Source organism: Phacochoerus africanus, chromosome 1, assembly GCF_016906955.1.
Source record: "Phacochoerus africanus isolate WHEZ1 chromosome 1, ROS_Pafr_v1, whole genome shotgun sequence".
NCBI lineage: Eukaryota > Metazoa > Chordata > Mammalia > Artiodactyla > Suidae > Phacochoerus > Phacochoerus africanus.
The window spans coordinates 272,424,438-272,451,411 of record NC_062544.1 but is presented as its reverse complement, the minus strand read 5'-3'; the positions used below and the strand labels follow the sequence as shown (position 1 = coordinate 272,451,411).

At 37.9% G+C, this 26,974-nt stretch overlaps 1 protein-coding gene across 1 annotated transcript in view; it reads left to right on the top strand.

The window, feature by feature from the left end:
• LTN1 (listerin E3 ubiquitin protein ligase 1) overlaps positions 1-26,974 on the top strand; it is a 63,008-nt gene that overhangs the window by 22,100 nt on the left and 13,934 nt on the right. Inside the window, exons 11-24 of the mRNA XM_047795199.1 lie at positions 988-1,029; positions 4,191-4,380; positions 4,896-5,135; positions 6,600-6,753; positions 7,764-7,908; positions 8,348-8,534; positions 12,715-12,874; positions 14,117-14,221; positions 17,251-17,393; positions 21,735-21,870; positions 22,072-22,216; positions 23,590-23,803; positions 24,582-24,819; positions 25,169-25,243. Coding sequence (XP_047651155.1) covers positions 988-1,029; positions 4,191-4,380; positions 4,896-5,135; positions 6,600-6,753; positions 7,764-7,908; positions 8,348-8,534; positions 12,715-12,874; positions 14,117-14,221; positions 17,251-17,393; positions 21,735-21,870; positions 22,072-22,216; positions 23,590-23,803; positions 24,582-24,819; positions 25,169-25,243 — 2,174 coding nt within the window. The remainder of the gene's footprint in view (positions 1-987; positions 1,030-4,190; positions 4,381-4,895; positions 5,136-6,599; positions 6,754-7,763; positions 7,909-8,347; positions 8,535-12,714; positions 12,875-14,116; positions 14,222-17,250; positions 17,394-21,734; positions 21,871-22,071; positions 22,217-23,589; positions 23,804-24,581; positions 24,820-25,168; positions 25,244-26,974) is intronic.

Here is a 26,974-nt window from a genome sequence, read left to right as displayed (position 1 = left end):
GGAGCTATAGCCACCAGCCTACGCCATAGCCACAGTAACTCGGGATCCGAGCCTCATCTGCAACCTACACCACAGCTCACGGCAGTGCTGGATCCTTAACCCACTGAGCAAGGGCAGGGGCCGAACCCGCAACCTCATGGTTCCTAATTGGATTTGTTAACCACTGCACCACAACGGGAACTCCGACAAGCAATATATTCTGGATTGTGATTGGGGAGTGTGTGAGACTTCTGGGTAGATGTTCGATAAGGCTGAGTGTTTTGTTTTTGTTTTTGTTTTTCTTTTAAGGGCTGCACCTTCGGCATATGGAGGTTCCCAGGCTAGGGGTCTAATTGGAGCTGTAGCTGCCAGCCTACACCACAACCACAGTAACACAGGATCTGAGTCATGACTTCAACCTACACCACAGCTCATGGCAAGGCCGGATCCTTAACCAACTGAGCAAGGCCAGGGATGCTAGTCAGATTCATTAACCGCTGCGCCATGACGGGAACTCCTAAGGCTGAGTGTTTTAAGATGACAAAAACTTGGGGAGTTCCCGTCGTGGCGCAGTGGTTAACGAATCCGACTAGGAACCATGAGGTTGCGGGTTCGGTCCCTGCCCTTGCTCAGTGGGTTAACGATCCGGCGTTGCTGTGAGCTGTGGTGTAGGTTGCAGACGCGGCTTGGATCCCGCGTTGCTGTGGCTCTGGCGTAGGCCGGTGGCTACAGCTCCGATTGGACCCCTCGCCTGGGAACCTCCATATGCCGCAGGAGCGGCCCAAGAAATAGCAACAACAACAACAATAACAACAACAACAAAAAGACAAAAAAAAAGATGACAAAAACTTGCTAATAAAAGTTTTAAGTTCTTTTAGTCCAGAAGTTGGACTCACTAAAAGTAGGACTTACTGAAAAACGTAGTTTTGGAATGGTTCCACGGTCAATTCATTTACTTGTAAACAGTTTTATTATTTACTTAGGGGAGATTCTCTTTTCCTCTTTCAGGTGGATCTAAAATGGAATTCTATTCTTCAGGTCATTGAAAAGGTATTTTAGGGAATCTTTCTCTTTTATATATTAATAGGTATAGAAAAATTGAAACCACTGCCTTATTCATGTACTAGTATGTGATCAAGTGTCTGTGTTAGAGAACTTTGTTATTATTGAATTTTCTTCCCTTAATTTGAGGAAACATGATGTTCACCTTTCTATAGTATTTTTCTAGTTAGGAATATCGGGGAGCAATGAACAGGTTCTGGAAAATCCAGTGCTGCTTCTTTAGTAGGTAATAAAGGAAGAGTTAAACATTTTATCTTTTATCATAGTTTATCTTTTAAACTAAGGCTGTATGTTTCTAATCTTATCCTACTTATTTCTTCTTCTGTAGAAATGGATTAAGTGGTTCTAGCTTTTACTAGAACACATCAGGAAATTAAATTTCTTTCTTTTTCTTTCTTTTCTTTTTCTTTTTTCTTTTTGTCTTTTTGCTATTTCTTTGGGCCGCTCCCGTGGCATATGGAGGTTCCCAGGCTAGGGGTCGAATCGGAGCTGTAGCCACCGGCCTACGCCAGAGCCACAGCAACTAGGGATCTGAGCTGCGTCTGCAACCTACACCACAGCTCCGGATCGTTAGCCCACTGAGCAAGGGCAGGGACCGAACCCGCAACCTCATGGTTCCTAGTCGGATTCGTTAACCACTGCGCCACGACGGGAACTCCCAGGAAATTAAATTTCTTTTACCTTGGAATACTATAAAAACTTGAAAGTCTTCCTACCTTTGTTTAATAACCATTTGACTAATTAAGAAAATTAGTGATGAGAATAATGAAAAAAAAAATCAAGGGACATAATTTAGAAAATTTAAAAAATGACTTTAAATATTCTTTCCTAATGAGGATGTAAATGATGTAACACTTCTGTGAAATGTTGTTATAACTAGCTACCTAAAATTATTCCCTTTTTTAACGCATTTAAAATTTTACATAGATAATTCTTTAATTTACAAGTTTATTTTTTTCTATATTTTAAAATTATGGTAAAAAATGCATAACATAAAATTTACCATCTTAACTATGTCTAGGTGTTCAGTTCAGTAGTTTTAAGTACATTCACATATTGTGCACCCAGTCTTTGGAATTTATTCATCTTGCAAATTTGAAACTCTAAACCCATTAAACAGTAACTCTCCATTTCTCTCAATAGTTTATTTTTACAAAATAGAGTATTAATTTACTATTTTTCAATGAGAAATACAATGTATCAGGCACAGCATCTATATTACATTATGTACTACCTTCTCTCCCTATAGGTAGGCTATATGAAAAGCCAAACTATGAGAAAGCTGCTGATAAGTGAAAGTAGTTCATAATTTGAGAAGAGAAGATTGAGGAGTTCCTGCTGTGGTACAGTGGATTAAGAGTCCAACTGCAGCAGCTTGAGTCACTGCGGAGATGAGGGTTCAATCCCTGGTCCAGTACAGTGGCAGCATGTGGCATACAATGCAGCTGCTGCTCAGATTCAACCCCTGGTCCTGGAACTTCCATATGCTGAGGGTGCGGCCATAAAATAAAAAAAATAACTAAAATAAAAATTAAAAAAATTTTTTTTAAAAAGAAAATTGCAGCATGTGGCATACAATGCAGCTGCTGCTCAGATTCAACCCCTGGTCCTGGAACTTCCATATGCTGAGGGTGCGGCCGTAAAATAAAAAAAATAACTAAAATAAAAATAAAAAAAATTTTTTTTAAAAAGAGAGGAGATTTATATATCCATTTCCAGCTTAGGAATGTACCAGCCAGGTAGTTCAGATATATCTGTTTGGAGAACTCCTCTACCTGGGCAGTGTTTGGAAGTTCATAATTTGCCTCCTATACTTCCATGACCGGCTAATCTCTCCATCCCCTTAAGCTGGTCAGATTCTTTCTTTGGGGATGTTAAAACTTTGAGCACTTGGACTTCATGTCTTGCCAACCTGAGAGATATTTTATTTAGAAGTTTATTTTCTGGATTCTGTAAGATTCTATAAAGTAGATTGGTTTTATTTGGTTAACTATCTCAGGAAAGCCAATATTATAGCCATCTGAATTCGGATTTTTCTTGTTTTTATGCAACATCATACTTTATGAGCAGAGTTCTAAAGTCAGCTTCTTTGAAAACAAACCTGATTTTTGTAACCAGGAAAGGACCTTAGAGATTTTCTAAGTTAATCTTCATTTTTCAAATTTAGAAGCAGGCCCAGGTTAGTTAAGAGATTTGTCCAAGGCCTTAAAGCCAGAATAGTAGTAAAACTTGGGCTAAAATAAAAGTTCTAGTTGCCTACAATTTTTTAAATAAAGAGATAAACAGGTTCTCAGGCACTATCCAATCCGCACTTGGATTTTTTTTTTTTTCCAGATTGCTCTGAAATGAATCAAGTTGCAAATTCCTTTCTTCTCAGCATTTAAATCAGAAGCTCTGGGAACATGGATCACCATGCTTTTGGGGGTGGACTTACAGTTTTTCTCCTTGCTTCCCCGCCCTATGAAAATAAACCAGCTGCTGTCAGATATCTGGCCCCAGTAACTATTTTAGAGAATTTGGTGAAATAAGTCCCATTGTTCATATTGAAGTAATTTACCACTATTGGATATTGTTCCTTAATTTTAGCAAAATTAATGAACAAAAACTTAATATTTGTAGAGCATTTTTAAATCTGTCTTTAAAGTTCACCCAGTCCTTACTCATTGAACACATCTGCAGTGTTGATAGCAGGTATCAAAGAAGTTTTTAACACAGTCTGCTGTCAAGGAACTTAAAATCTCATTGGAAACAAGGCATACACAGATGAAACATTATAAATAATAATACAATCCAGTAAGTGCTCTAGAAATTCAGAGAAAAGCAGTGATGAGTATGGGCTGGCATGGATGGGGGAAACTTCATAAAGCAGGTAGGATTTGTATTGATTCTCAAGTAATGGATGTGATTTTGATAAAGAAGAGAGGGAATGTTTCTGGTTGGGAAGATAGCATGAACAAAGCGTGGAAGTGTATGTAAGCAAGGCTTAATAGGGATTAGGGAAGATACCAGCCTTCTTAGAACTTGAGGAGGAGGAGTAGGGGATAATGTTGGGACCATGATAGTGAAGGGAGATAATATGGTACAGGTAATATTTGGGACAGTTACACTTTTTTGATCTTCTAATCTTTGTTTTAATTCTATGGTTTTAGGCATGTTCTAGTGCAGATAAACATGCGTTAGTAACTTCTTGGCTAAAAGGAGATATCCTTGGAGAGAAATTGGTAACCTTGGCAGATCATCTTTGTAATAAGGACTTGGAACCCACGGTATCCTCTGAACCTTGCTTCTCAGAAAGATGGACTCTCTTAAGCTTGGTATTATCCCAACATGTTAAAAATGGTAGGTAAAAATATGTTCTTGTTTTTAAGTAGGGAGGGAGTGACTTCTTCACCTTTTGTGGGGATTCAGTGCTCCTCAGTTTGCATAGTATTAGCTGAGAACAACTAGACTTAGTTCATTCAAATATCTTACTTTTGTAAGCACTGTAAATGTTTATAAATCTTTGTAACATGAACTGGAAGATATTTAATACTATATTAGCATTATATTTTAATGGGTTTTGAATTTAGCTGCTGACTTTGATTTTGTCAAACTTTGCTTTTTCATTTAAAACTGCTTTTTTATATGAGGGCTTTTTATGCCTGAGAGAACAGACTAATTTGTTAATGTGATTTTCTTTTGTCCAATACATAAACACTTTTTTTTTTTTTAAACGTGTGGGGAGACCACGATGGAATGTCAACCCACAGTGAAATATTAAGTGTTTAAAAAAATATTTTAAAATATTTTTTGAAAAAAAGGAAATGTATTGTTAATATTTTTTATATTTTGTCTGTTTGAATTTTTTTCTCTAGATTACTTGATTGGAGAAGTATATGTTGAAAGAATTATTGTTAAACTTCATGAAACTTTATCCAAAGCAAAGAAATTGTCAGAAGCTGAAAATAATGACTCATCAGTGTCTTTTATCTGTGATGTGGCCTATAACTATTTCAGCTCAGCAAAAGGATGCTTGCTAATGTCATCCTCTGAAGATTTATTATTAACTCTCTTTCAGTTATGTGCTGAGAGCAAAGAAAAAACACATTTGCCAGGTAATAGCCTACTGCTCAAATGTTTTGTTGGGAATCTCCGGCTCTGACCTTCATAGTGTAAGTGCCCAGGCTTTATTAATTGAATCATAATGTATTTGAAAGTTGAAAGCATTTTGAGTAAAGGGCTACAAATTTTAAACTCTTTCAGCTTTAGAAACCAAGTTAAAAATGTATGTGGACATTATGTCCAAAGTTCTTGTCTGATATCAAGGAAACAGTTTTGGAAGGAGCCATGATAGATGAATTAGAATCTTAACCCCTTCAATAGCTCTGGCAAGTTGCTTCCTTTCTTTTTTTCTTTTTCTTTTTTTTTGGGGGGGGGGGCTTTTTAGGGCCACACCTGCAGCATTGGAGGTTCCCAGGCTAGAGGTTGAATCGGAGCTGCAGCTCCCAGCCTACGCCACAGCAACACAGGATCCGAGCCACATCAGCAATCTGCACCACAACTCATGGTAATGCCAGATCCTTAACCCACTGAGCAAGGTCAGGGATTGAACCTGTGACCTCTTGGGATACTAGTCGGATGCGTTTTGGCTTAGCCACGATAGGAACTCTGAGTTGATTCCTTTCTTGATATATATTCATTTCCATATTCATAAAAGGGGAAATTAGTATCTCCTTCTTTTATAGTTAAAACTTTCAATCCTGGTGTATATTAAGATGAAATTGAGATTGCCTTTTTAAGGACTATATTCCTGTTTTATGTGTTAATTCAGACTTATTTATGAAAGGAGTATAAAAAATACTATTAAAAAATACTATCAATGGAGAGCCCTTCTGCCCAACTCTTTCTTTAATACTAACTTCATTGTTTGAAAAAGGATAATATTTTTCATATCTCCAAAGGAATAACACTCATAAATAAATTCAGAGCAGAAAAAGAGCTAACTTTAAAAAACCTTACCATTTTATTTTATTTTATTATTATTACTGTTTTTTTCTCTTTTTAGGGCCATACCCGTGGCATATGGAGGTTCCCATGCTAGGGATCGAATCAGAGCTGTAGCTGTCGGCCTACAACACAGCCACAGCCATGCTGGATCCGAGCCATAGCCACCCTGGATTCCTGACCTCACTCAGTGGGTTAAGGATCCGGCATTGCCGTGACCTGTGGTGTAGGTTGCAGATGCTGCTTTGATCTTTGTGGCTGTGGCTATGGCATAGGCTGGCAGCTGCAGCTTGGATTGGACCCCCAAGCCTGGAAACTTGCATATGCCACAGGTATGGCCCTGAAAAGCAAAAATAAATAAATAGATAAATTGTTATAGTTGTATGGCGTGAGATAGCTTGCATTATTGCATGTTTATGATATAGCTATTTTGATTTGACAACTGAATAGTAATTTTATGTTTTCTTAATGGTACTTTAAAAATCTCAGATCTGTAGTGTGTTCTTTCACACATTTTGTGCTGATTATAGTTACTTCAGAGAGATTACAAATTAGTGTTGACATCTTGATTTTAGACTTTCTTATCTGTAAACTGAAAAATACTTGGCTCTCTGGTGTGAATTTATTGGTCCATCAAACTGGCGACACATACAAACAGAGTACCTTCTTACGTTTATCTGCTCAGTGGCTGAAGAACCAAGTTCAATCTTCATCTTTGGATATCACAAGGTAACCTTTTTTGTGTGCTCAGCTGCAGAGTTGTCCTTAAACAATATTCTGCGATTATTTTGAGTACTGAAAAATGACTTATGTAAGAAATCTACAGGACTCTAAAAGAAGGTCCAAACAGATTTCTTTCCAGAAGGGATTTGTTTTAATGATCATCCATTTAAACTCAGTTAATTGAAGAGTGATTTGTTTTAGCGTATCTGCGTGACTTCTGATTTATGGTCAGTGATGTGATGGTGATGCTATCTACTGTGTCTTAGGCCAGTGGGGATTATAACCATAAACCTCTCATGGCCACCACAGACAATGGTTGTTCTTCACTGTTTTATTTAGGGGGAGGGGGTCTGGTAGCCACTGCTGTAAGGGGTTAAATTGTAAATGTATTTCACATCTCATATGTAAATCCACATCTAAAAATGAAAATGAAGAGAATGCGTCCCCTGCTACTGGGGTTGGGTTAAATCTTTTTCTGATCATTATGCTCTTTTCACGGAATAAAGTAGCTATATTTCAGAAATATCTGATCTGAAATAGGTCATGTCCCCTTCACTCTGAAATAGAAGCAGCAGTCAATTTCAAATTAGAAATGTTGGATTACGACTAGGAACCATGAGGTTGCGGGTTCGATCCCTGGCCTTGCTGAGTGGGTTAAGGATCTGACCGAGAGCTGTGGTGTAGGTCGCAGATGCAGCTCGAATCCTGAGTTGCTGTGGCTGTGGCGTAGGCTGGCAGCTACAGCTCCGATTAGACCCCTAGTCTGGGAACCTCCATATGCCGCTGGAGCGGCCCTAGAAAAGGCAAAAAGGAAAAAAAAGAAATGTTGGATTAAATCCCGTTTTTGATTGTGTGTATATTGGAGGGGGGAAGGTACAGGGGTCATTTGCTTTATTTTTATTTGTCTTTTTGTTCAGGTAAGCAGTTAACTGCCATAGTGTATTTAACGTGAAACAGGGCGTTCATAATGGTCATAGCATTAACTACAGCAGTTAAGTTCTTTGCATTTTTCCCAGTCTTCAGGTCCTCTTGTCTGCTGTTGATGATTTGCTCAATGCGCTTTTAGAGAGTGAAGATACTTATCTTCTCAGAGTTTATATTGGAAGTGTAATGCCAGACAACAGTGAATGGGAAAAGATGAGGCAGTCTCTCCCTATGCAGGTATGTTTGAGATTGTAGAGTGCTTATTTTATTCCGAAGTTTGGATTTCATCCACGCTTAAATATTTTAATTTTATTCTGGGGGAAAGAAAAGTAAATGAAATGAATATCTTTCTTTGCCTTTCTGCCTTTAAATGCTCATATATTGGATGTTTGCTCTTTGCATGTCAGCAGTTGACACTTGGTAGTCGCCATGGTATAAGGTGCATAAGACTTACTTCTGCCTTGAAGGAGTCCCAATGTTGATGATTTCCTTTGTAGAAACCTAACTTCTAGGCATCGGTGATTTTACTAATAACCTAGCAATAGCTTCATTTTTGAAGTTAACATTTTGAAGATATTCTAATAATTGTATTTTTGTTCCCTGTTTTAATTGCATAGGTAGAAAATAATTTAAACTATTGAATGGTTTTGTATATAATTTAATGTGTTTTTTACAGTGGTTGCATCGACCTCTTTTAGAAGGAAGACTGAGTTTGAATTATGAGTGTTTCAAAACTGATTTTGAAGAACAAAATACAAAGAAACTTCCCAGCCATTTGTGTACTTCAGCGTTATTAAGCAAAATGATATTAGTTGCACTGAAAAAGGAAATAGTTCTAGAGAATAATGAGCTTGAGAAAATAAGTAAGTATATGTGAGCATTCAGGAATGTACATGTAAATGTTGGATTAATTATAATGAAATTTCGAAGTAATTTTGATTGTACTACAATTTATTTTATTTAAATTTTTTAAATTTAAATTTAAATTTTTGGCGGCACTTGCAGCATGTGGAAATTCCCAGGCCAGGGATTGAATCCATGCCATAGCAGTGACCCAGGCCACAGCAATGGCAACAATGGATCCTTAACCTGCTGAGCTACCAGGAAACTCCTTATGTATATATGTATTTATTTATTTATATATTTTTGGCCTCAGCCACAGCACATGGAAGTTCCTGGGTCAGGGACTGAATCAGAGCTGCAGTTGCAGCCTACACCACAGCTGGGGCAATGCCAGATCCTTAACACACTGTGCCGGGCCGGGGATCTAGCCCATGCCATCACAGAGACAATACTAGATCCTTAACCTGCTGTGGTAGGTTAAGGAACTTCTTTATTTATTGTTGGGTTTTCTTTTTTAGTTTTTTAATTAAAGTATAGTTGATTTACAGTGTTCTGTCAATTTCTGTTGTACAGCAAAGTGACCCAGTTTTTTTTTATATATATATATATATATACATATACACACATATATATATATATATATACATATACACACATATATATATATACACACATATATATATATATATACATTCTTTTTCTCATCTTCTATCATGTTCTGTCACAAGTGATTGGATAGTTTTCTGTATTATACAGCAGTACCTCATTGCTTATCTATTCTAAAAGTAATGGTTTGCATCTACTAAACCCAAACTCCCAATCCATCCTACTCCTTCCACCCCTTCCTTGGCAACCATAAATGTTTTCCATGTGTGTGAGTCCATTTCTGTTCTGTAGATAGGTTCATTTGTGCCATATTTTAGATTCTACATATAAGTGATAACATGGTATTTGTCTTTCTGACTTATTTCACTTAGTATGATGATCTCTAGGTCATCCATGTTGCCACAAATGGCATTATTTTGTTCTTTCTTATGGCTGGGTAATATTCCATTGTATATATGTGCACATCTTCTTTATCTCTCAGTGGACATTTAAGATGCTTCCATGTTTTGGGTATTGTAAATAGTGCTGCTATGAACACAGGGGTGCATGCATCTTTTTGAATTATAGTTTTGTCTGGGTATAGGCCCAAGAGTGGATTGCTGAATCATGTGGTAGTTCTATATTATTTTTTTGAGTAACATCCGCATTATTTTCCATAGTGGCTGCTCCAGTTTACATTCCCACCAATAATGTAGGAAGGTTCCCTTTTCTTCACATTCTCTTCATCATTTGTTACTTGTAGACTTTTTAATGATGACCATTATGACCTGGCATGTGGTGGTACCTCATTGTAATTTTGATTTCCATTTTTCTAATAATTAGCAATGATAAGCATCTTTTCATGTGCCTGTTGGCCATCTTTTGAGACATGTCTATTTAGGTCTTCTGACCTTTTTTTTTTTTTTTTATTGAATTGTATGAGTTGTTTGTATGTTTTGGAAATTAAGCCCCTGTTGGTTGCATCACTTGCAAATATTTTCTCCCATTCTGTAGGTTATTTTTTCATTTTCCTTAAGGTTTCCTTTGCTGTGCAAAAGCTTATAAGTTTGATTAGGTCCCATTTGTTTTTGTTTTTGTTTTTGTTTTAGGGCCGCACCTGCAGCATATGGAAGTTCCCAGGCTAGAGGTCAAATTGGAGCTGCAGCTGAAGCCTACACCACAGCCACAGCAACGTGGGATCTGAGCCAAGTCTGTGACCTGGACCACAGCTTACAGCAACGCCAGATCCTTAACCCACGGAGGAAGGCCAGGGATCAAACCCATGTCCTCATGGTTACTAGTCAGCTTCGTTTAGTGCTTAGCCATAATGGGAACTCCTTTTTTTATTTCTGTTGCCTTAGGAGACTGACCTAAGAGAGTATTGGTACAGTTTATGTCAAGCAATGTTTTGCCTTATGATCTCTTCTAGGAGTTTTGTGGTGTCATGTCTTATATTTAAGTCTTCAAGTCATTTTGAGTTTATTTTTGTGCATGATGTGAGCATATGTTCTAACTTCATTGAATTACATGTGGCTGTCCAATTTTCCCAGCACCACTTGCTGAAGAGACTGTCTTTTCCCCACTGTGTGTTCTTGCCTTCTTTGTCAAAGATTAATTGACCATAGATGTGTGGGTTTATTTCTGGTCTCTGTGTCCTTTTCCATTGATACATATGTCTGTTTTTGTACCAATACAATACTATTTTGATTGCTATAGCTTTGTGGTATATGGAGTCTGGGAGGGCTGTGTCTCCAGCTTTGTTGTTCTTCCTCTGGATTACTTTGGCAATTCTAGGTCTTTTATGGTTCCATGTAAATTTTAGGATTATTTGTTCTAGTTACTTGAAAATGTCATTGGTAATTTGACAGAGATCACATTTCATCTGTAGGTTGCTTAGGGTAAGATTATACTGCAGTTTAAATCTTTTAAAAAAAATCAGGAATCTTTAGCTCCTTTTAATTATTTTAGTGATGAGAAACTTTAGGGCACTTAAGAGACGAATGTTAAATTGCACTCAGAGTGAAGTATACTAAAATCTTGCTATGATCTTGTTAGCAGTAGAGCAGAAGATCAGTTACTTAAACTGGCATGACGTCAATGTCAAGCAGGTCCTGTGACATATAACCCTAAAGAAACCAGTTAAGTTAGTCTTCTGTTTCATCAGGGAATCTGAATTTTTTTTTTTTTTTTGGTCTTTTTTCACCTTTTCTAGGGCCGCAGCCACGGCATATGGAGGTTCCCAGTCTAGGGGTCTAATTGGATCTGTAACTGCCAGCCTATACCAGAGCCACAGCAACACAGGATCTGAGCCTTGTCTGTGACCTACACTGCAGCTCATGGCAATGCCGGATCCTTAACCCACTGAGCGAGGCCAGGGATTGAACCCAAAACCTCATGGTTCCTAGTCGGATTCGTTAACCACTGAGCCACGACGGGAACTCCGGGGATTCTGAATTTTTGGTTAATTTTTGAATCATTCTCCCATTGTGTGGGCCTATCATTTTCTCCGATCAAGTGGAGTTTCAAGGCCTGAGTTTGAAGATGATTAAGAAGCTTCCTGTGGTAACAATGCAGACACGTAGGAAGGAGTGTGGCCTGTGTAGAATGGTATGAAAGGTGGAGGACCTGCGTGATTCCTGTGTCCGTCTTGATTGTGAGCTCTCAACTGAGTATAGTTACTTGCAGAGGAGACTATGCGGTCTGTAAAAGAAAGCTGGAACACCTATTAGGGTGAGCCAGCTGCACTTGTACTCGAGATCAAGGAGACTAGCCTGCAGTGCAGTTTACTCATAGAGTGAATCTGTCCAAAAACAGAACTGGAAATTAGAGTAATAAATTTTGTAGCAATTTATTTTTATTCATTGCGTTAGAAATTACAAACTAACAACATTACGTATTTGATATTTAATCTTCTCATGCACTCTATCAGTTAGATATTATTGTTTTTCGTATCTGTAGAAGCAACGCCGGATGGTTATGCTGTGAGCCACACGGAGAGTCCTGTTTTCCTTATCTGGAGCTTGCAAGGGATGGAATTAGATTTTGAACCAGGTTACAAGTCTTAACGACTCTAAAATTTATACCTGGCTGTATAAAAGAGAGTTCTAATTATGTATTAAAAATCTGTGATATGCCAGATTTTGTGAAACTTTTGTCATTTAATTCTCGCAGTATCCTGTGAGGTAGATTTGTAGGATCCTAGCTGATATGTGTACAGCTCATTTGAATCCAGACTAGTCTGTTCCGAGCCCCATGCCATGTTTGCTATAGCACTCTGTCTCCCATTTCTTAACACAGTAGCTCGAACTCCTCAGGTCTTGGATGACATAGTTGTTTATCCTGGATGCAACTTCATATCGTTTGGAGCAAAAATAGTACAAAGATTCTGTCAGTGTCTCTGGTAACTGAGGTCCCTATCACATTCTTAACTCATCAGAAAAGGGATCAAGTAAGGTTTGTGCCGGATATCCTCTATTTTCATTATCGTTGAACATCAGTTCATAGATATTTTGAAATTAGCGAGCACAGCAATGTTAAAAATGGGGCAGAGAGGTGAAAACAATTGAAAGGTCTGTTCACAAAGTGCATTTGACAGTGTGTTGTCCATTCTCTTAGTTGCAGAACTGCTCTATTCATTGCAGTGGTATGAAGAATTAGACAATCCACCTATTTTTCTAACTGGATTTTGTGAAATGCTTCAAAAAATGAACATTACGTATGATAACTTATGTGGACTTGGTAATACTTCTGGCCTTTTGCAGCTGTTATTTAACAGGTAAGAATATCACTTTCCAATTTTTTACAACTGTTTTGCTAGTTTATGGCTCTGTGTCTATAAAATGTAAACCAGCTTCATGCTAATCTTTGAATGAGAGGATTGATCTAGATTGATCCCAATTCTTTTTTAATTTTTAAAATTTTTTTTGTCTTTTGTCTTTTTAGGGGCGCACCCGTGGCATGTGGAGGTTCCTAGGCTAGGGGTCTAATGGGAGATGTTGCTGCTGGCCTACGCCAGAGCCACAGCAATGTCAGATCCGAGCCGCATGTGTGACCTACACCACAGCTCACAGATCCTTAACCCACTGAGTGAGGCCAGGGATTGAACCCACAACCTCATGGTTCCTAGTCAGATTCATTTCCACTGTGCCAAGACGGGAACTCTTATGTATTTATTTATTTATTTTTTTGGTCAATTCTTAAGGATAAATACTTTGTGGATACTAAGTACTCAATTTACTCCTCTGGGAAGGTATTTGGAGTTTGCCTGTGTTACTAAATCCTTAAATACATTCAAGGGACAGATGACAAAGAAGGAAACTGAACCCTGTAGAAATTGTTTTCATTTGTCATATATGGCCCATCCTTCCACTATTCTTTCTCCCTTTTTCCTTGCATGTCTTTGCAGATGTGTCTTAATATCATAACCACAAAACTCTCTCCCCAGATGAGGAACTAGGTATGAAAACAGAGTTGTAAAGATTACAGCAGTTAGATGTTTAGCTTTTTGAAAGTACTGTGTTGGGCTCTCCTCATTAATAATTTTTCTTTGGCCTATAGTATTTTTCATTTGCTTTGCAGTATCAGAGGCCCCAGGTGAACAGGTCTTTCTCTCCAATCCTATTCCACATACTAGACACTCGAACTTTCCTCAGCAGATACTAATACATTAATACCTCCTTGGTTCCTCACCTTCAACGGCCCTAGGTGTCCTCCGGGATATGCCCCCTCACCTTTGGTCCTAAAGCCTAATCTTTAAGGTCCTCTCCCTTGTTGGGACTTGAGGGGCTTTGGGATTTCCTTGGGGTAAGAACTTAGAACCAGTGGTAAAGGAGTGTTAGAAGCCTAAGTTCCCATTCCTTTTGGTAACAGCAGTTGTTTAGGTGCAAGAGTCCGAATTCTTATCCTCACAAGGTGTTTTATTTTGTTCTGTAAAAGGAATCTAGGTGTAAACAGTGTTTAAAAATCTTAAGAATCTTAAGTACACTTTCAAAACAGATTCTTTTTTTTCCTTTTTTAGATCCAGGGAAAATGGCACCCTTTGGTCTCTTATTATTGCTAAGTTGATCCTTTCCCGAAGTGTTTCATCTGATGAAGTAAAACGGCACTATAGGAGAAAAGAAGGGTATTCTCATTTAAAATATTTTTACTTTGAAATTTATTATGATTGGTCACTTTGGCAGCCCCAAACTAACATTCTCTAAGGAATCAAGAAAACAAGGTTAGGAAATCTGAGGAAATTAAATTAAAGAAAATGAGATTTAGAGAGTATAAAACAATTGCATTTATTTTAGGTTGAGGACACAGTGCTTTTTTAAATAAGCATTTTAATCTTAAAACATTTGTTGTGGAATTGTATGCTTGCTTTAAACAATTTGCATTTCATAAACTTACTCTCTTTTCCCCAGAGATCTCTCTGGAATCTATTTTTTTCCTCCTCGCTAACATGCTTCTTCCATTATTTGCTATATGGAAGTGGCAGGAAATGTTACTTAATCTTCTCCTAAATAGGGATCATCCGATTGAAATATACTCTAAAAATGCAATAAATGTGGTTTGTTGGGGTTTTGTGTTTTGTTTTGTTTTGACTACGCCTGTGGCATGTGGAAATGCCCACTACAGGGATTGAACCCTCACTGCAGCACTGACCTGAGACACTGCAGTGACAATGCCGGATCCTTAACCCACTGTGCCACAAGGGAACTTCCATGAAAGTTTAGTTTTTTTGTTTTGTTTTGTTTGTCTTTTTTAGGGCCTCACCTGTGGCATATGGAGGTTCACAGGCTAGGGATCCAGTCAGAGCTGTAGCCGCCAGCCTATACCACAGCCGCAGCGACATGGGATCCGAGCCATGTCTGTGACCTACATCACAGTTCACAGTAACGCTGGATCCTTAACCCACTGAGCAAGGCCAGTGATCAAACCCGAATCCTCATGGATATTAGTCAGGTTCGTTGACTGCTGAGCCACGATGGGAACTCCAGAAAGTTTAGTTTTTGATACAAGTACTCTTTCAAATAGTGGGAGGAGTCGATGGTAAATGATGTTAGGAAAATTGGATGTGTTTGAAAAAAATTGTGAGATCTACTCCATTACATTACATGTAAAAGCGAAGTCCAGATGAAAAGTAAATGAAAAGAACAGATCTGTAAACGTATTAGGGGAAAATAAGAGACTCTGTATAATCTTTGCATGAGAGAGATCTTAAGCAACGCACAAAACCCAGAGTCCATTAAAGAAAAGATAGATAATCTTATTTTATAAAAACAAAAACCTTGGTGCCCATAGACAGATGAATACGTAAACAAAAATGTGGTATATACATACAATATTATTCTGCCTTAAAAATGAAGGAAATTTTGGTATGCTAGAAAAGAGATGAATTTTGCTAAGAGATGAATTTTATGCTAAGTGAAGTAAACCAGTCACAAAAAGATAAATACTGTACGATTCCACTTATATAAGATACCTAGCATAGTCAAATTCATTGAGACAGAAAGTAAATCGTCAGGGGTGAGGGGAGGAAGATGGCGCGTTGTTATGTAATGGGTAGAGTTTCGATTTTGTGAAATGAGAAAGTTCTGGAGATTGGTGGCACCACAATGTGAATGAAGTTAAAACTACTGAACTATACACTTAAAAATGGTAACTGTAGGAGTTTCCACTGTGGCCCAGTGGGTTAATGATCATTTCTGGAAGCGTGGGTTCCATCCCTAGCCTGGCACAGTGGGTTAAAGATCTGGTATTGCTGCCGCCATGGCGTAGGTCACAGCTATGGCTAGGATTCAATTCCTAGCCTGGGAACTTCCATATGCCACAGGGGCTGCCAAAAAAGAAAGGAAAAAAAGATAAAGAAGAAAAAGGTAATATAATAAATTTTATATGATGTATGTTATACTGCAATTTAAAAAGAAAAAAAAACTTTTTTCATTTTTAAAAATTTTGTTGAAATATAATTGATTTACAGTGTTGTGTTGAAAATTTCTGTATGATAAAAATACATTAAGCAAAAGGTGAAGGGCAGATGGCAAAATGGAAGAAAATATTTGTAAATTAATAAGTAATATCCATAATATGTACATAGCTTCTGTTAGTAAAACTATTCAAATTGAAGAATGTACCTAGGACTTGAACAAGTAATTCATAGATGAAATAGTCATAAAAGGAGATTTCATTTGTGAAGTGTGAAATATGAAAGGATTTGCCTTATTAATGATGACAGAAATATAAATTAAAAGTAGAAAATTGTATCTACCATATTGCCAGGAATTTAAAAATTGATTAACAGTTCAGCAAAACAAATTTGTACATTTTCGATGAAAGTGTAAATTGGCTATACTTTTTTGAAAAGCAGTTTGAGATTATCAAAATATAATACATTCAAATCCTTTGATTTTTTTGCAGTTCTGATTCCAGGAATCTAGCCTAAAGAGATATTTGCATGTATGCAGACTAGTCTCTGCTAGTCTGGGACATTTATTACAGAATTATTTGTAAGAGGAAAAATTGGGGCAGGGGACTAAATGATCGCTAATAGAGAAATAGTTAAATGATGATAATATGGAATATTTTTGGTTTTGCTTTCAATTTGGTTATGCAGCTTTAATATAGAAAGACTACTTCACACCGATATTCTGATGTAAAGCGATGTACAGAGTATGTAAGTGGCAAATAATACAAAACTTAGGTAAATAAAACCCAACTGTACGTACATGCACATGTAGGGCTATCGGTTCATACAAAGGACATGCGACTGGTGCTCTTTAATTTGAATCAGTTGACTCTTCTGATCCATCGTCAGACGCATTATTCATTGTGCATTTTTCATCGTGTGGCTGGCCTCCTGAATCACTTGACTCTTAAACAGAGGGTAATCATGTATTGTTTGTATAATTTTAAAAAAATCATACATGGGGGAAGTTATGTATGCTTATTTTACAAATTAGGAACATTAAAAAGAGAAAGAAACAGCAAAAAATTATCTGCAGTCTCATGATTCAGAATTAGCAAGTGTCAATCTCTTTTTATTGCTTTTATTTTTTTTCTATGTAGTTATTTAGTGGAAATATTAGTCATGTTGAATAGTATAAGTAATTTTCTGAAATAACTGAATATTTAAGATAAGTATTTTTACCTTTTTTTTTCTTTAAACAGTTTTTTCCCACTAACAGAAGGTAATATGCATACCATTCAGAGTCTCTGTCCATTTTTGCCAAAAGAAGACAAGAAAGAATTCATTGCTCAATGTATACCTGCCCTTTTGGCTTGGACCAAGGAAGATGTTTGCAGTATTAATGGTTAGTTGCTTGGTAATAAATATTTCATTAATTTAATTGTTATTTGAGATGAAATAGGTGTTTCTTAGTGTCGAAGTCCAATTGAGCAGAGATGAATTATAGCTGATTTTTTTTCTTAATTTATACATATTGCTACGTAATAAGTAGACTCAATAGAATGAGTGTCATTGGAGAGTAGCTATTATCATTTTGTAGTACAGAAATGCTACAGTGTTGTGGGGTTTTTTTTGGGGCGGGAGGGGGGCATGCCTCTGGTACGCAGAAGTTCCTGGGCCAGGGATCCAACCTGCACCACAGCAGTGATCCAAGCCACAGCAATGATAGCACCAGGTCCTTAATTTGCTAAGCCACCAGGGAACTTTTTTTTTTTTCCCCCCAAGGAATGCTACAGCTTTGAGGAAAGTTTTACAACCACAGATATCCTCTAACCATCTTCTCTCTATATAGCTTTTTTAACTATGCATCATTTCTCCCTCATCAACCAGTGATTGAACTAACAAAGACAGAAGAGGGAATGGCTTTTGTTATATTTTAAACTTTTTGGACATTCTGTTCCCTTTTAGTTCATTTGTTTATTAATTTAACAGGCATTTATTGAGCCCTGCTAGTGGCAGTTCCTTTTGTAGAGAAAACAGGTAGAAAGTTACAAGATAACTGATGTAGCAAAAAAGATGTCATGTGTGTTAAAGTGGCAGAAAAGGAGTTTTCCACTTTTAGATATCAATGGCGATTTCGCAAAGAGAAATAGTTCAACTGAGTGATGAAGGGTAGTTTTCCATGTGGACATGGTTGGGGAAGGGCATTCCAGGTACATTAGAAACATAGAGTGCAGATTGTTCATTTCGGTTGGCATTTAAGGTAGAAAGTTGGGACAAAGGGTGTTAGGGTGCCCAAGAATGTTGATTTTGAAAAATAGTAGGAAACAGATCATAAAGGCCTAGTTTTGGAGGTTAAGGAGTTTGAGCTTTAAGCTGTTGGAGGTAGGGAGCTATTGGCTCAAATTAGGTAGGAGAGTAGTAAGACTGTCACATCTATATTAGAAATATTACTTTGACAACTGTGTGAAGGGTAAATGTGAGAGAAGAGAGATGGGGGATAGAAACCAGATAGGGAGCTGGTGGAAGAATCATAATGAAAGATAGGGAGCTTGAATCGGGGCACAGGTGAAAGAAAGGAGATGGAAATGGAAATGGAAGAGGTAGGAAATAGAATTGATGAGGCTCTGTGATTATATTTCTGGATTGGGTAGATGGAAGTACCATCAGGTCCTGTAGAAAACCCTTTAGGAGACTTGAGGGTTGAGAGGACGATGGGGAAGGAGTGTACAGGGAGCTGATGTTAAGTTTTAGACAGATTAGATTGAGATTAAGGTGGATATGGAATAACTCTTCAAATGGAGATTGTCAATAAGCAATAGGCTATTGGCTAGGTGGAAATACTGCTTTCAAAGTCCATGTCATGTAGTTTGCTGTCTAATCTATAAATGGGGAGTTTATTTAGGGAGAGTGAAGAGTGTAAAAAATATCAAGGGAACACCAGTTCATAGATTTAAGGGGTTATGTGGGTGGAGGGACACTTGAGAATAAGCACTGAAGAGAAAGAAAAGAGAAGCAAAGGAGGAGTTGGGTTAATATTCATCACCTGTTAAATGCCACAGAAGGTCAGTTAAAATACTGAAGAGTATCCATTAGCTTGGCATTGTTGGAATGAACAGTGGTGAGAAAGTGGGGGCAGTTAGTCTGTTCTAAGTGTTTGGTGGAAAGGGATGTATAAAGAGGTGAAAGCTGGAGGCGAACACAAGGCCAAAGGGGGGTATAGGTTGTAGGGGAGAAGGAGGAATAGAAAATAGAGATGGAATAATTGCAGCACTTCCCACTTAGAAGATGATGGGGTGCATGTAGCCTGGGATCGAGAGCAATTAGAAGAGGAATTCTCTTATGGCGCTGTGAGTTAAAGATCTGTTGTTGCCACTGGAGAGCTCAGGTGGCTACTGTGGCATGGGCTTGATCCCTAGTGTGGGAACTTCCACATGCTGTGGGTGCAGCCAAAAAAAAAAGAGAGAGAGCAGTTAGAAGAAATCAACCACGTGTAGGTAGAGGCAAGATAAGGAGACAGTATAGGCTGGGTACAGATGGAGTTCCCGTCATGGATCAGCAGGTTTGATCCCTGGCTTTGCTCAGTGCGTTAAAAATCTGGCGTTGCCTTGAGATGTGGTGTAGGTTGCAGACTCGCTTGGATCCCAGGTTGCTGTGGCTGTGGCGTATGGTGGCAGCTGCAGCTCTGATTTGCCCCCTAGCCTGGGAACTTCCATATGCCATGGGTGTGGCCCTAAAATGAAAAAGGAAAAAAAGTTATCAACCATGTGTAGGTAGACACAGGATAAGGAGAAGTTGTATGTTGGGTATAGATGTGGATATAAAGGGTGTTGGGAACTTCATGTCCTCAAGTCTCTTTGGTCACTTAGTAAGTGGGAACTAGATTGTAGATTTTAAGAAGAAAGTAGTGAAAGTTTGAAATCATGGAAGAAGAATATGTCCATAAACAAACATAATAAAAAATAATTGCTTTGATAGCATGAAGGGCCAGCCAATGTCAAAAGTAAATTTTTTGTGGCATAAACTTTACTGTTGAGTTTACTTACATCATTAAACTATGGGATTTGGTTGGGATTTGCAGTCCTGGAACAGCAGGGATGCAGTTGAACTGACTGCATGGAAGAGAGGGTTACCCCGTGGGAGTGCAGGTGATTCCTCCAGCATAGGTTGTAACTGGAGGAGGAGGGTGTTGAGAGAAGGGGCGGGAGGCAGGGCTGCGGTTCACACAACAGCGTGCTGTTCACAGAGACCAGAAGGTACCCAGCCATATAGAGGCCACCAGGAAGAGGAGGACATTTTGGGAATTTGACAATCAATTTTGCTCTTCTAGCCAAAGTGATGAAAGAAAATGAACTAACAAATATATTTTAGTTATCAGAAAATCAATTGTTTCTGATTAAACTTGGGCCTCTTTTATTTTCTTCAGGAAGATTAAATAGAAAAAAATTCTTCCTCTACCTTGAAAATTACATTATTATTTTTTAAATTTTTATTTATTTTTGCTTTCTTCCTTGGTTCCCTTTTGCCTACGATAAAAAAATCTAAGTCCTTAGTTTGGCTGATAAGACACTTTTAATTATAATTGCATCTGATTTCCCTATTTTTACCTCTTTTGCTTCCTCCTGGGACCCTGGCCATGCTAAATTCTCATGAATTTTGAACATTCTATACTTTCTTATACCTTTGTGCCTTCACACTCCTTGAAGTATCCTTTTTCTAGTCTTGCAGACTTTTATTTATCTTTTGATAAATACCAGTTCGAACATCAGCTTTGGGAAGCCTTTTCTGACTCAGTCTAGATTCCTGTCCTGGACTCTCAGTTTTTGTCCATACTGTATTCTAATTTGTTTTTAAGTCTGCCAGTAGCGCTAGATGAGTTCCTTCGGGGACAGAATCTTACTCAGCTTTCTCTCCCTAGCATCTAGTGGTGCTTGTATTCACTCATTTATTCTTGATTTAGTCAGTCAAAATCAACATCTGTAACTCAGACATTGTGCTAGGCGGGCATACTTTCTAATTGAGATAATAACTAAACAAACATTAGTGTTATAAAGGCAATGAACAAGTTATATTAGAGAAGTGAGGAGGGGCATATTTTTTATACTTGGGAATTTCAGAGAGGAGGCAGAGTGGAAGGAATTTCAGAGCTGAGAGCTGAAGTATAAAGGGGGACAGGGATTCCGAAGAGGAGGGAATCCACATAGTAGATGCTTATTGAATGAATTTTGAAACAGTATGTTCTATTTTATTTAACTTTGCACTCTAGTTAGGGTTTTGTTTGTTTTTTGAGAGGTGAACATGCTTAATGAGTCCTATGCTTAAGACAAAAAAGCAGCACAGGTTAGTTTAATGCGCAATATCTTTCACTCCCCCACCCCGCCTCCACCCCCACACTTTCTTTTTTGTGCTGTCCTGAGTGCTGCATCCATGTGAGAAAGGGTCCGTGCCCTGTGGAGCTTAGAAGCTTATTTGTTGACTCTTTCATATAAGCCCTAATTTTTAGAGTCCTTAACCTGGACTTTTTTTTTTTTCTTTTTTTGGCCGCCCCTGGGGCATATGGAAGTCCCTGGACCAGGGATCAAACCTGTGATGCCACAGAGACGACACCATATCCTTAACCCACTGTGCCACAGCAGGAACTCCAGCCCAGACACTTTTGAAGTTTTTAACCTATGTCAGAGTAGATTTTCTTTTTTATAGTAGAGTATAATTAAACAATTTTTTTTAATTTAAAATTTTTCTTTAGGAGGTTTTGGACATCTTGCCATTTTCAATTCGTGTCTGCAAACTAAAAGCATAGATGATGGAGAACTATTACATGGTATATTAAAAATTCTGATAACCTGGAAGAAAGACCATGAGGATATTTTTCTTTTCAGTTGGTAGGTAATCTTTTTATACTATATTTTCCTCTCTCTCTATGATATGGACTCAGATTATATATCTTAAGGTCACAATTTCGTAGAATAATAGGATAGTGGACATTTAAGTCAGTCTATTATAAATATATAAGATTTACATTTTTCTAGTTGAATGTGTATATAATTTTTCAATATTTTGTTTTGTTTTTGTCTTTATCTCAGTAATCTGTCAGAAGTAAGCCCAGAGATACTGGGTGTAAATATAGAAATAATCCGATTCCTATCCCTGTTTCTGAAATACTGCTCATCTCCTTTGGCAGAGAGTGAATGGGACTTTATCATGTGCTCCATGTTGGCTTGGTTGGAGGTAAATTAACCTGATGTGTCATCACCCTTGTTGGGTCTTTATGTGTATCTGTGTACCAGAACTCTTTACTAATCTTCTTTAAGTTGTGATTGCAGTTAGCTCCTTTGCAAACATTTAAACACTTTATAGATATATTCTTCACCAGCTACTACTTGACAGATGAGTAAAATGATTGAAGTTTGCTATCTGCCAGTAACCAATCTGCTGACTGCTTTTCTTTTTTATTTAAAAAAATTTTTTGAATGATTTTTATTTTTTTCCATTATAGTTGGTGTGCAGTGTTCTGTCAATTTCTACTGTACAGGAAGTGACCCAGTCTCATATATGTATATGTATATATATTCTTTTTCTCACATTATCCTCCATCATGTTCCATCATAAGTGACTTGATACAGTTCTCTGTGCTATACAGCAGGATCTCATTGCTTATCCACTCCAAATGCAATAGTTTGCATTTCTGACTGCTTTTAAAATGTTCTCTCCATTAACTCATTTTAATGTAATATTTGCAGCATAGCCCTTTCAGGTTTTATCTTTTCATGACAAGCTTTTTTGGTCTTTTTGCTTCTAATTAAATTATTCTTAAAATGTACTGTTTCAGTTTTGCCAGAGCAGGGTATTAAAGAATAAGCAAATTCAGAGGCAATTAGTGTTCTTTTTATGATCCAAAGCAACTAGATATGTAATTCTTGTGGGCTCTGATGCAACAAGTCAGAGTTGAATTGGTCTGAATCTCTGCTTTACCTGCTATTAGCTGTGTGGCTTAGGGTATTAAACTTTACCTAGTCGTACCTCAGTTTCCTCATTTTAAAATAACTTAATGGGAGTTTCCATGTGGTGCATGGATCCTTAGTGAAGGATCCATGTTGTCTTTGCAGTGCCTCAGGTCTCTGCTGAGGCACAAGTTGGATCCCCAGCTAGTGTAGTGGGTTAAAGATCCAGAATTGCCAAAGCTGTGGCCTAGGTTGCAGCTGCGGCTCAGATTTGATCCCTGGCCCAGGAACTTCCATATGCCACAGGTGCAGCCAAAAACATTAATAAAATAAAATAACTTAATAATACCCAATTGGTGGGACTCCTGAGAAAATTATAAATGTGTTGTTAATGTATGTAACTTGTTAAATGGCGATTGATAATTATTTCCTTTCATGGTTTTAGAAATAAAAAACATTTCAGAATAAATGAGTTGATTCTAATATTTAATTTTGAAAAAAAACGTTCTTTTGATGTACAATATATACATGTTTCCTGAGACTATCCATTTCAACTGCTTCTTATTTTTACATTTAGAGAAGCGAAAGGGACTTTTTATTGCCTTGATCTGTAGTATTCTAGAAGCAGTCTGCTTACTTACTTGATTTTTGTTTCTTCAGACAACAAATGAGAATCAGGCATTGTATTCGGTTCCACTTGTGCAACTGTTTGCCTGTGTCAGCTGTGATTTGGCCTGTGAACTCAGCGCTTTTTTTGATTCCACAACACCGGATACCACTGGCAGTCTTCCTGTAAATCTAATCAGTGAATGGAAAGAATTTTTTTCTCAAGGCATCCACAGTTTGCTTTTACCTCTTTTGGTGACTTTTACAGGCAAGTGAAAAAAGGAATAATAGTGAGATGACCTGTTGGGAAGTTCCTGTTGTGGCTCAGTGGGTTAAGAATCTGACACAGTGTCCATGAGGAAGCAGATGTGATCCCTGGCCTGGTTCAGTGGGTTAAGGATCTGGTGTTGCTGCTGAGCTGTGATGTAGGTCACAGATGCAGCTCGGATCTGGCATTGCTATGGCTGTGGCATAGGCCGGAAGCTGTAGTTCCAATTCGACCCTAGCCTGGGAACTTCCATATGCCTCAAGTGGGGCCCTAAAAAGCAAAAAAGAATGAAAGAAAGAAAAAGAAGATGGCTTGTTACAAAACTAAAAAAAAATAAAAGCCAGAAAAAATCCTTTGGCTGTTTAGGTCATACAGTACAAAATAGTAAAAAAGATCCAGAGAGAAAGCTTGGCACCTCAGAAGCATCATATATGCTTCTGCTTTATGGATAAGAATTGAAAAATGAAGACTATTGGCTATTAAAATTAAAGAAGACTATTAAAAATTAAAATTAAAATTAAAATAATAATTCAGAGAACATGAATAGATTATTTTAACTCAAACCTGTTTTCCTTTAAGGGTGAGAAAATGGAAGTCATTACATAGTTGAGATTATCTAAAATCTCTATTCAGTTCATGTTTCTAGTTGGGACTGCTTTAACTTTGTCAAATTTTTATTTCATTTTCTTAAATAACATTTGGTTGTCTATGAATCAGTCAAGCTGTATTAACTAATTTAGCTTTGGGGTGTGAATATTTCTTTCCTTTTTGTCCTCAGATGAAAGCAAAGATACATCTGAAACATCGTTTCAGAATGCGATGCTGAAGCCCATGTGTGAAACATTAACCTATATCCCAAAGGATCAACTGCTGAGTCAAAAGCTCCCTGCGAGATTGATTGCTGGCCAGAAAACAAACTTGCCAGAATATCTCCAGAATTTGTTAAATACATTAGCCCCATTACTCCTTTACAGAGCTCGGCCTGTGCAAATTGCTGTTTATCATATGCTATACAAGTAAGAATTCTTTCAATCAAATCAGTGTTGTGGTGGTCTAAAGAAATGGAATATGTATGTAGTTTTAATTCTTAGTCGTTAAAAAAAGTCCAAGTAAAAGCAGCAACAGTGAAGTAAACTTGACTGTGCATTTCAGTAACAGGGATGCCGTGTTTTTGATCTTTTAGGTCACTGTTCTCCACACACAGTTTACATTTAGATAGTCCTGGCCATAAGGGGTTATTTCAGAAAAAAAAACTCAGTAAAAAGATATACTCATTGCCAAATAAGTATTGGTCTTTCTTCTTTTAAGCATGATCTGACAACAAACAGTTTAAATTGTAGCTTAAAATAATATTCTAACTTCCAGATTGATGCCTGAATTCCCACAGTATGATCAGGATAATCTAAAATCATACGGAGATGAAGAAGAAGAACCAGCCTTGTAAGTTTTTTAAATACAAATCTTCCTTGATTTATGATGGGGTTGCATCCTGATAAAGCCATCGTAACTTGAAGATAGTGTTGAGTCAGAAATGCATATGATATGCCTAACCTCTTGAACATCAGCCTCGCCTAGCTACTTAAGTGTGCTTCTGAACATTTACATTAGCCTGCACTGGGCACAGTCATCTAGCATGACAGAGTGTTGAGTATCTCGTTTAGTTTATTGGGTACTGTACTGAAAGTGAAAAGCAGAAACGGTTGTTTGGGTACAGAACGGTTGCTTACCCTTGTGACCACATGGCTGACTGAGAGCTGCAGTTTGCCACCACTGCTCAGCATCATGAGAGTATCATACTGCAAATCACCAGCCTGGGGAAAGATCAGAATTCATAGCATGGTTTCTACTGAATGCTTATCACTTCACACTATAGTGAAGTTGAAAAATTGTAGGTCAAACCATCATAAATTGAAGACAATTTGTTGTTTGTTTTATTAAATTCCTATCTCTGTGGAGTCACCAGTTTGATCCCTGGCCTGGCACGGAGGGTTAAGGATCTGATGTTGCCGCAGCTGTAGCATAGGTCACAGCTCCAGCTTGGATTCATCCCTGGCCCGGGAACTTCTGTATGCTGTGGGATGGCCAAAAAGGGGAAAAAAAAAAACAAATAGAGTATATATTCATTCAATAGATCTTGTAAATTTATCTATAAGATATAAATGAAAATTTAGAGTTCACCCCCAAAGATAGTCATTCTCTCTTCTTAATTATTCTTCAATAATTTTCAGTTTGCTGCTGTTTAGTAAAACTTTCTACATGGTAGCTGTGGAAGGAGTATACCAATTCATAAATCTATTGCATACACCTTTGTGCAAAGTATTAAATGTTGAGGGGAGAGTGCAGTGTTCAGTAAACAGTCTTTTTCTTAAAGAGCTTATAATTCAATTTAGATGATAATACCATCTTGTAACAGAAGACAGTGTATGACAAGTGCTAAGAAAAAGGATAGGAGTTCTGTTGTGGCTCAGCAGAAACGAACCCAACTAGTATCCATGAGGATGCAGGTTTGATCCCTGGCCTCGCTCAGTGGGTTAAGGATCTGGCGTTGCCATCAGCAGCAGTGTGGTTTGCAGATGGGGCCTGGACCCCATGTTGCTGTGGCTGGGGTATAGTCTGGCAGCTGCAGCTGCAGTTCCCATTTGACCCCTAGCCTGGGAACTTCATGTGCTGTAGGCACGGCCCTAAAAAGCAAAAGAAAAGAAAAGAAAAAGATGTTAGGAGGCCACCTCTCCTGTGCCCAGAAAGAGAAGACTTTATCTTGAGGAAGAGACATTCACTTGAGGCCTTTCAGGTTAAATAGCATTTTGGCCGGGCAAAGACAAGTTAGATAGCAACACCATGTGCAGAAGCATTGAGGCATAAATGTTCAGGGTAGGCGTGGGGAATATCGAGTAATCACCATTTAATGTATTTTTTAAATTGTCTGTATCTTCTTCCACTGGCATGTAAGCTCTGTGAAGGCAGACATTTTTGTCTGTTACTCCTATGTTCACAATATCCAGGTTCTTGGCCTCAAGCAGTTAGGAACAGTGCTTTTGTCCTTTTAGGGCTGCACCCACAGCATATGGAAGGTTCCCAGGCTAGGGGTCTAATCAGAGCTGTAGCTGCCAGCCTACGCCAGAGCCACAGCAACGCCACATCCAAGCCGCATCTGCGACCTACACCACAGCT